Source organism: Lycium ferocissimum, chromosome 12 (genome assembly GCF_029784015.1).
Source record: "Lycium ferocissimum isolate CSIRO_LF1 chromosome 12, AGI_CSIRO_Lferr_CH_V1, whole genome shotgun sequence".
Lineage (NCBI taxonomy): Eukaryota > Viridiplantae > Streptophyta > Magnoliopsida > Solanales > Solanaceae > Lycium > Lycium ferocissimum.
The window spans coordinates 22875406-22885814 of NC_081353.1; the positions used below are offsets into that span (position 1 = coordinate 22875406).

The window sequence follows — 10409 nt, forward strand, 5'->3', positions numbered from 1 at the left end:
AAATAATTGAACCAAAGTTGACTTTTGGGTAAACGAACCTTTTTTGAAATTTCGTCGATTTCGAGAGGTACAGATGGTCGTTCAGAACTTGGGTGTGCATTTGGTTCGGTTCCCAATGCACTTGAATGCGTTTTGGGACTTGGGTTGGAAATTAGAACTAAGGCGTTGGGGTTTGACTCGGTCAACGATACCTCCATTAACAATTCTGAGGCTACGAGCGCGTTCGTAGCGTATTTTTGGGTGGGTCGCATTGGATATGGTTTGTAAGCAGATGGCCTCGGGAATGGCCCGGAATTTCGATTGAAGACTTAGAAAAATTGAGGGATTCTGGTACCTGGTGCCCGCTATGGCAGCATCAGTGCCCTCCCAGTGGTGTGTTGGCCGCTGGGGCGGCAACGTGTATTGCTGACCAGACCGCTATGGCAGCCTTAATGGCGCCGCTAGCGCCACCTTTACCGCTGTGGCAGTGACGGGACAGTTATTTTCATTAAGTGTGATTTAAATAAGCCCTAGACCCTCATTATTCCCACTTCGAAATTAGAGCTTTGGGGAATAGTTCTTGGAGATATTTTGGAGACATTCTTGGAGGTAAATCGTGCCTATTCCTTTACTCTTCCTTAATCACAAACCTCCTAGATTTCCCCCTTTCCTTTAATAACCCTTTCGTGATGGAAGTTGAAAGAGGGTTTTTGATGAACTTTTCCTTAGGCTCATGTATGAGGAAATTGATGATGTTTATGTTATAATTTGACTAATCTAAGGTTATTAATCATATATCTTCGACTTTTAGCATTGAATTTCAAAATCAAAGACTTGGGGTTTATACCCAATTTGGGGGTTTTGCTTGATATCATAAATTAGGCTAATCTTTGAGTTAAAACAACAATTAGTGGTTGGGTTATGATCACCTAGTACTTAATTTGGTATTTTGCTTCCGAATGTCCCATTTTACCCTTGTGGGCCCGTTTCCCCAATTTCTAGGGCTAGAATTGACCTAATTTGAATAGTAGAAATATTAGCATCATTCTTCATGATTTCTACTATAGTAATTCGATTATGCTTAGACTACTTTGGTTCGAGTTGTTCGAAAGGAAAAAGGCAAAAGTGAGTTGTTGGTCTTTATGGTTCGGCCATCCAAATAGGTTATGGCTTACCTTTGGTGAGACTTCGTATAGCGAAGCAAATATTTAGTTTATATTGTCGGAGACAGCATGTGAACCTTCGGGTATGAAGTCGGGTTGGCTATTACCTTAGGTTGGGCCCTAATGTGTGTTTGGGGCTAGCCACCTCGTTATGTGTGATTGATTGTTCTATTGTGCCGGCTTGATGCCATGAGTCGTTGGTAGTTATTGAATTCTGTTTTATCATCTTGATTATGATATAGTTGGCATACCGACTGTTGGTATTTATACCCGGATATATGGTTATCGTACCCACTGTTGGTACTTGTGATTCGATTATATTATTGGTGTGCCTACTGTTGGTACTTGTGATATTATTATATTCTTGGAATACCCACTATTGGTATTGGCATACCCATTGTTGGTATTTGTACCCGGATATATTGTTGGCGTACCCATTGTTGGTACTTGTGATTCGATTATATTATTGGTGTGCCCACTGTTGGTACTTGTGATGTTATTATATTATTGGCACACCCACTGTTGGTATTTGTGATTCGGATACATTATTGGCATACCCATTATTGGTACTTGTGATATTGAACATGATTATTAATGTGATTCATGATTGCACGCATTCTCATTTCATGATATGTTCGTTGAGATATTGATGATATTTGATGAATACTTAATGAGTTGGACTCAGTTTTACTTGAGTGATGTGAGATAGCCAATGTCCGATGTTCATTCGGGAATCGTTGATTGAGTGAGATTGATATTTGATAAACTCTTTTACTTAAGTGATGTGAGATGACCGATGTCCGATGATCAATTCCGGAATCGTTGTTGCATAGCCGATATCCGATGTTAGTTTCAGAATCGTTGTTGCATGGCCGATATCCGATGTTAGTTTCAGAATTGTTGCTAGTGCATGGACTCCGTGGGTCCCCCAGGGTGGTGCCTGTGAGAAACCCCCGTGGACAAAGATCCGGGGTCCCGTCTGTCTGTTTGACAAAGATCCGGGACGGGTGGCACTTAGACTTCGTGATTCACACTGGGTTGTGCTACCGACATGTCGATATTTCCGTCCGGAGTACATGTGTACACCTTATTTGCATGGCATTGCATTGCATTCATACCATTATTGCATTGCATTGCATTATGACTTGATTTGAGATGTTTAGTGTTACATTGTGATGTTGGATTGGATTGGATTGGATATATACAAACTTGGCACATTTGGGGATTAGATGTTTTACATAGGTGATGACGGATACTTAGAATTGATTGCATTGTCTTATACTTGCTGGTTTATTTGCTTATCCGCTTTATTATTTGAATTGTGTTAGCTATGCTTAGTCGGCCGATGATGCCTGCGATCTTGTTGTTTGTCTTGACTGCGCACTTTTCGCATTCTTTTATGAATGCGAGTAGTCGGATCCACTTCGTGACGCGTGGCTGATCGACGTTCAGCTTTCTCTTGAGTTTCCAAGGTGAGCATAGCCGTCCACTGCCTTGAAGACTTTCTATCCTTATGTCTTATTTCATTCAGAGACATGGACACTTTATGTATTAGTATTCCAGATTGTATTATTTCCCTTTAGATGCTCTTGTATTATTCAGACCAGACCCTGCGAGTGTTATCATTATTCCGCACTTATATATATATATATATATTCCGTTGCTTACGTATTTATTCTATTCCGTTGCTTAATTTCATTCTTTTATGTATTTATTCACTGTGGGGTTGAGGGTTCGCTTACCGAGGTGGGAAGGTAAGTGCCCGCATGACTTAGGCAAAATAGGTCGTGACACCTGCATATTTTGATTCTGGTAAAGCTTGTGTGAAGTTATCTGTGAGTTACATTTGTGAGATTTAGGGATGTACTAGGCAACTATGATGAATTGCTAAAACTATTAGGTATGACTCTGTTTAACAAGATAACTAGTTATTGTTGTGCAATACCTATAGTTTCCACATTTAGCTGTTTGTTTCATTTTGAAAAAACGGAGAATTTATGTCATATGGGGTTGTGTTTTGATTTTGATTAATATGCTTAGATTTTATTTAAGTCATGCCTTTTTAAAAAAAAAAAAAAAAGTGTGTTCTTGACAGATGCTAAAACCTGAAATTAGAGTTGTTTCTTAACTAAACATGTTCATGTAAGTTAACTTAGTCTTAGTTTTGTTAAGTACATTAGTTGCAGGAATATTATTTTAACCTGTCTTGATTGAATTTGCTTATGTGTTGGTTCAAACTGTTTGATCTTTGTTTTATACAAATAGTCTAGCTTAATTTGCCTAGTCAGAGGTGCCTTCTATGGGGGGTAATTAAGTTGATCATTTTGTGATAACCTGGTCTAGGCAAGATTAATTTAAGAAGTTTGTTTATTGACATGGGCATCTTAGTTGTTTTTGCATAATACCCTCTCAAACTTGCTTGGCATTTCTATTCTTTTTTTGTTTTCCCCCCTCTTTTTTTAAAAACTTTTTTTTTTTTGGTAAGAAGTATGTTGTAACTGCTTGCTTCAGTCTTGTGTACTATCTAATCTTCATGTTCTTGCTAAACTAGAGTCCTTGTGAAGCACTATTAGAAAGGTGCATTTCTCTCCATTTTTATCCTCTTGATTGGTTATACCTTTGTGTGATTTTAAAGGCAAGAAAAAATATGGTTCTTTGAAAGTTCTAAATTGGTCCTCATGAACTGTCTAATTATTTGAGTCCATAAAAAGTTGGTTTCATTTTTTGTACAAGTCTAAGTGTTTGAACTGCTCATGAGTCTCATGTGGTATTATTTGATCACTAGTCTATCTATTTGGAACCTGTTAAGGTAAACAAGTTCTATACAGGAATCTCAAGCAATTATTTAATCATATTTTCTTTGTGGATTGTTTGTCATGTTTAAGGTAAGTATAAGTAAATCCTGTTTTGAAGATCATTATTTGATTTATGGTAAAGGATAAAGTATGCCCCCTTGATGACTTTATGTTATACTCTAGGGAAGTAAAACTGTGCCATGTTAAAGAAGTCTTGTCTGTCTATAACAGTAACTATAAGTTGGAAATGTGGGCTTTCTTTTTCTTCTATGGGATGTTGGGTGTATGTTGTTTTGTCATGTGAGAATTAAGTAACCACACCTAAAATATTACCACTGCCTGCTATGTGTCATTTGTACTTGCGACTTTGAGCTAGGGATATGCCCAATATACCAGGTATACACAACTTGGTGTGCCTCTGGTGTACTAGGACATGTATATTTGGTATAAATGAGGAATATCACCTATATGAATTAAGCATTTTTTTTTCTCTTTTACTTCAATCAATACTCAGTTGGGCTAGGTCTTTTGCTGGTCTTAATGTACTGGGCTTCCATTTGCTCACCTCTGCTACTCCCTTTTATAACTGGAATTTGGGCTTTCACTTTCTTCATCTCTTTTAAAGTTTGGTTCGGTTAGATGCATTTATGTTTGGGTTTACCTTTATGCCCTTTTACCTAATTAGTTATGTGATTGTGTACTGTAGGGATAGCTAAGTATAGCTAGTTTTTATTTGTAAGCTTTGTATACAAACACTCTTTCTCTTATATACCATGAGTTTAACACATAAATGAAGAGGCAAATTAGCACTTGGGGATTAAGCTTAAGCCTTCCCTCATATCTACCATGCCTGGGGTTCCTAGAAAACCCTTGGATCTTGTGTGGCATCAGGAACAAGAGGGTGAAAGCTTTCCTTTTTTTTTTTTGCTATTTTAGCATCTCCATGGGTATGTATATCCATGGTATATTGGCTGATAATTGTGCATATTTGTTTGTGTGGTAGTTGTTTGTTTTAGGCAAATGATTTTATGGATCTGTTTCTATCTATTTTCAATATTGGGCCTGCTTCTGTGTTGTTATAATTCATGTGGGCTTTAATATATTAAGCCTACAGTTTTTGCATTTTTGGGCCTGCTCCTTTGTTGCCTCAGTCCATATAAGTGTATGCGTTTCAGTCAAGTTTTTTATTAAGTGTAGTATACATTTTCAGAATTGTGTGACTTTGTGTGTTACATTAAAAGTTGTCTTCATTGAGTTCAGTTGTGTTTAGATATTTTCTAATCCATGTTCTCCCTTTCTTTGCTTGCATGAAATACCATTCTCTGGGTGTTTCTATTGCATAAACTCATTTCTTTTGATCGAGTCCGTCTGAAAAATGGAAAGGGAAGCAAATATGTGTTAGAAGGCCCAACCAATGGGTGATAATGGCACTGATGGGCTTGGGTAGGTCCATCAGTTTGGTCTACTTTCTTTTTCCTTTCCGTTTTTTTGGCATGTATATATATGCTGTATATGTATCAAACATGTAAATAATGAAACCCCTATGCATGTGTAGAACTTAGGAAATCAATGCTTAGTATTTTAGGAAGTCGCTCAAAACCATTTTCAAACACGGTTAATTCTAATTTTTGCACGACTAAAACTGGTACTTAATCTAATTTTGCTAAAAGTTAACAAAATTAACTCATATTTTTGGACAAGGTGATTGATTTTTCTCAAATGGCTAAGTGGCAAATTTTGGACCTTTGGCAACAAAAATCTGGAAACAATCAAAAAATGATTTTTTGGGCCTTCAGCCCATTGGTTTTGATCATCTGTAAGTTTGGTGATGAGTTAAAAAACGAATTTGGATGGAAAATGGGAAATGTGGCTTATCTTTGATGGCAAACGGGTCTTGAAGCATTTTAATACTGAGCAATTCTGGAAAATGGATTGGACACTAAAAACTTGAGATTTGAGAAAAATTTAGGCTGGTGGAAAACGGACTGTTTTTTTCGAACTTAAACAGTTTCAACTGTTTGGGCTAAGGCCCAAAATTTTATTGGACTGAAATATATTTTGGACTAAGTATGAGGATAAGACGGATTTTGGACTTAGAATACTATTGACCTATGGCTTCAAATAAAAAAGAAACGGAATTGGATTGTCATAAATAACTTATATTTTTCATATATAGATATGTATATATATAAGTACAAAAACGGAGATATACTCCATATTTTCATATATACTTATAAAAACCATAGGTACTAAACCCGTTTTGTTAGGACTAGAATAGTAGTGACTCTACTCGGGAGAAATCTCGAGTGTGTCCTAATCCGGCAACAAAGTGAGTTGAACACTTACGCGGATTTTAAAACCAAAACCGTTTTTCATAAGGGGACTTTTTGCCAAATTTTTCCTTAAAATTATGATATGATATAAGAATGACATTTTTGCGAAAAATCAAAACATTTATAAACAAATAAGTACATTAATCACACATTGAAGCTCGTAGGTCAATCGTATTCTACGAATCTATAATACTAGGGTGCGTAAAACCTTTCCTAGGGGATCACCAGAACCCTTACCTCGAACTTTGGAACCAAAAGATTTCTCTCTTGCTTGAAATTTTTTTTACCCGGTTTTCCTAGTTTTCCTTTAATAAATTAGGTGGCAACTCTAAAAAATACTCAAATCCAATTAGAGCACCAACAACTTTGTAGTAACTTTTATGCCTTACCCGCGTAAAAGCGAACCATAACAAAGAATACAATAACGAATTATTAATTCGAACATGGTATATCATGGTACATATACTTAGGGTCATCATGAATTTGACTGGAATTCCTAGTTTTGGTGAAACTTCATATTTTCATGGAAGAACGTAGCGTGGGGAAGAACAATGATGTTCCCACACGTGGATAGAAACACTACATACCTTATTCGCTCCACAACTCGTAGAAAAGGTCTGAAATTGAAGAGGAATCCCAAAAGCTTTACTCTTGAATCCTTGAGATGAGTTTCCTTGAAAACCCTAGGTTAGGAACAATGAATTTCTACTTAGCATTCATGAATATAGGTTAGAATTTGCTTGGAATGCTTAAAATAGGCTTACCTTGGTATATGAGAGTGATGAGAGGAGAAAACTTCGTGCTAGGGCTTGAAAAGATGAAACTTAGAGTAAAAGACTGAAAACGCGTATTTCTACTGTTCACTTTGTCGATAATTGTACAGGCCCAATATACGGCCCGTACATAAATGTACGGTCCGTATAAACTGATCGTACTTCGATTTTCAAATTCTAGAAGCTGAGATTTTTCCATGCCTCGATACGGACCAAAACTACGGTCCGTATTTATTTGGACGGTTGGTAATACGGCCCGTATAATTTTATACGGTCTGTATGTCTCACCGTACTTCTTAAATAGAAAGTAGGATTTTCTGGGGAAAATGTACCGGCATTTGTATGGTCCATATAACTTTATACGGTCCGTATAACCGGGCGTAAAATTGAGAATTTACTGAACTGAAATGAAATTAATTCTAACACTCCCCGTCTGGTTTTCTAAGTCCTGAATCATGAACATAGCTTAGTTTGAAGGTGCAAGGTGTTACAATTCCTTCCGCAACAACTGCTGTTATCTGCGTGGCACCCCTGCGACATCCCAAGTGCCGCAATTGCTGCACTGGTCTGAGTTTCTTGCAATTTCAAATGCTACACTTTGCCCTTCTTCGCACAAATCACGATATATCCTAAAAGCTCCCAATAATGTCAACATGTACCTAGACATCAAAATACACCAATATAAGCTCTACGATCAAAGGCGCAAATAAAGTTAATAACTGGCGGGGAAATGATGCTACATATAGATAATACCAAAATTTTTGGTAATGAAGTTATGAAGGTTTTCTGTATTTTGGTTTTCAACTTCGAGATTTGAATAGTTGAATCCCATCCGTGGATTACATATTCATTTATTGTGTTATTGTTTGAGAGTATAACAGTGCTGCTTTCCAGACCGTACGTTCAATTATTTTTCACATTCACTTTTTAACAACAAACTGCTGCGTAGTATTCTAATTTTTGCAGGTTTTTTATGAATCAATCTGCGGAAGCATTCAACTGTTTCTTTCCAGAAAAATCAAGGTAAGCATTTGGCGATGCTTAGAAATCTTTATTAACTTTTGCTTTTCCTGTTCTCTAAATTGATGTTCTGTTTGAGTTTGAAGCAGTTTCTCGTCCTACAATTGGTGTGAGAGATGGCTTACGTTGCTGTGATTTCTCTCGTGCAAACATTGGAGCAATGGTGGACTCTCTCCTTGATAGTCTTGAACATTTCCAAGACTTTCTTGAGAACACTGGTAAGAGAAGGCAAGATTGTGGAAAGGTTGAAGAGTTGGACAGAGAGATTACAACTGCAGTGAATGAAGCAGAAGATGTGATTAAACTAAAAATGTATGAAATTTGTAATGGAACAATAAGAACAGAGGCATTATCCAAGACTTTCTTGAGAAAACTTGTCAAATAATGTTGATGCTCTAAAGAGGGAGGTGTTTGGTAAAAATAAAGTCCTTAATGAAACAATGGAAAGAAAGGCAGTGCACAAAATGTTGACTCCACTTGTGAAAAAGATTGATGCTGTGAAGAGGGAGGTGATGCGAAGTCGTTTCGGAACAAATGAAGTTCAACAATATGTTGATCCGACAAATGAGGATCTGCAAACAGGTGAGCCCTTGCCTGGTCATTCATCTACATATGTTCCAAAACTAAATCCAGAAAATATTGTCGTGGGTCTAGAGGAATGTTTGACGAAAATCAAGAGAATATTAAGAGGGCCCCTATCTACTCGAGAAATTGTCCCCATAATCGGAATGAGGGGGGATAGGCCAAACGACACTTGCTAGAAAATCATACGATGATCCTCAAATCAGGTGTCATTTTGACAAACATGTTTGGGTGACAATATCTCAAGAGTATCGTATTAGAGATTTGTTGTTGGGTGTTGTTTTTTGTGTAACTCCGCTGACAAATGAGATCAAAGAAGAGAGTGATGATCAATTGATGGATAGGATATACAAAACGTTAAAGGGTCGGAGGTATCTTGTAGTCATGGACGATATTTGGAGCAATGAAGTGTGGGATCTTATGACAAGAACTTTTCCAGACAACAACAATGGGAGTCGAATTATTTTGAGTAGCAGGCTCAAAGATGTGGCTATGCATTCCGATCCTGACAGCCCTCCTCATGAGGTAAGCCTCTTGAATGCAGTTGAAAGTTGGATTTTACTTCGTGACAAGCTGTTCGGAGTACAAAAACACGTTTGTCTTCCTGAACTAGAGGATATCGGGAAGAAAGTAGCAGAAAGATGCCAAGGACTACCTTTAGCTCTTCTACTGGTTGCGGGGCCTCTCTCTAAACTTTCAAGAACTCCAGAAAGTTGGGATGATGTTTCCAAAAGAGTAAGTAAAGTTGTTGCTAATGAATGTCTATGAGTGCTTGCTATGAGTTACAATTACTTACCTAATCATCTTAAACCATGTTACCTTTAGATGGGAGTATTTCCAGAAGATAGTGAGGTTAACATTGAGACATTGATCAATTTATGGGTTTCTGAGGGCTTTCTATTGGAAGAATCTGTGGGAAGAGATGTTTGGAGGATTTTGTTAGCAGGCATCTGTTGATGATTAAAAACAGAAGATTTAATGGCGAGCTGAAAACAAGTGTTGTCCATGATCTGGTCCGCGACTTGATTTTAAGAGAAGTTTCGGCAGGTTACTACAAATCCTTCAGCAAAGAAGCTTCATGCTCGTCGCTACAGTTTCCATTCGTACATTGATGACGCTAATTGCTGGTAGTCATCATCCAGTCTCATCCGAACTGTACACTTCTTCCATGGATTAGAAGCACCTACTAAACAAGTTCTTTTGTTGGCGCTCTTTAAACTGGTAAGGGTGTTGGCAATCCTTGATTTAATATTACGAGATTTTCCACTTGAAATAACAAAATTAGTACACCTCAGATACCTCCAATTCTGCTGTAATGATGATATTCACCGGTTAGTCTTCAGGCTTTATAATCTGCAGACATTCATTTTTGATGGCCGAGGTAATTATTCTCTGACTAATTACCTGAGACAATTTGACAAATGAAACATTTAAGGCATCTTGATGTGAGTCATGGTTGTTTCATTCCGTCCAGAGAGGTAAAGTCTGATTGCAAGCTAGAAAATCTGGACGGACTTTGACCTGCTGTACTTCTGAATTGTTTTCTGCTATTCCAAATCTTAAAAGGCTGAAAATTTATGGAAGTTGCAAGAATTCCCAGAACCTAAATAGCCTTTCCTGTTCAAAACAACTTGAAGTATTGGATTTCAGGGGCGACGGAATAAACCATAACCGAATCCCAAGTAAGCATGTTTTGCCCACATCTCTGAAGAGGTTGACTTTAGGCGTTACTTACTTACCATGGGAAGACATGACAAACAATGA

The 10409-nt window shown here is 37.4% G+C and overlaps 1 protein-coding gene across 1 annotated transcript; it reads left to right on the top strand.

Annotated features, from left to right (window-relative positions):
* The first annotated feature begins 8503 nt into the window (after positions 1 to 8503).
* LOC132039125 (putative late blight resistance protein homolog R1A-3) lies at positions 8504 to 9602 on the top strand. The gene is made up of 3 exons (XM_059429667.1): positions 8504 to 8645; positions 8893 to 9380; positions 9471 to 9602. The coding sequence occupies exons 1-3, from the start codon at positions 8504 to 8506 to the stop codon at positions 9600 to 9602; spliced, it is 762 nt and encodes a 253-aa protein (XP_059285650.1).
* The last annotated feature ends 807 nt before the right edge of the window (positions 9603 to 10409 follow it).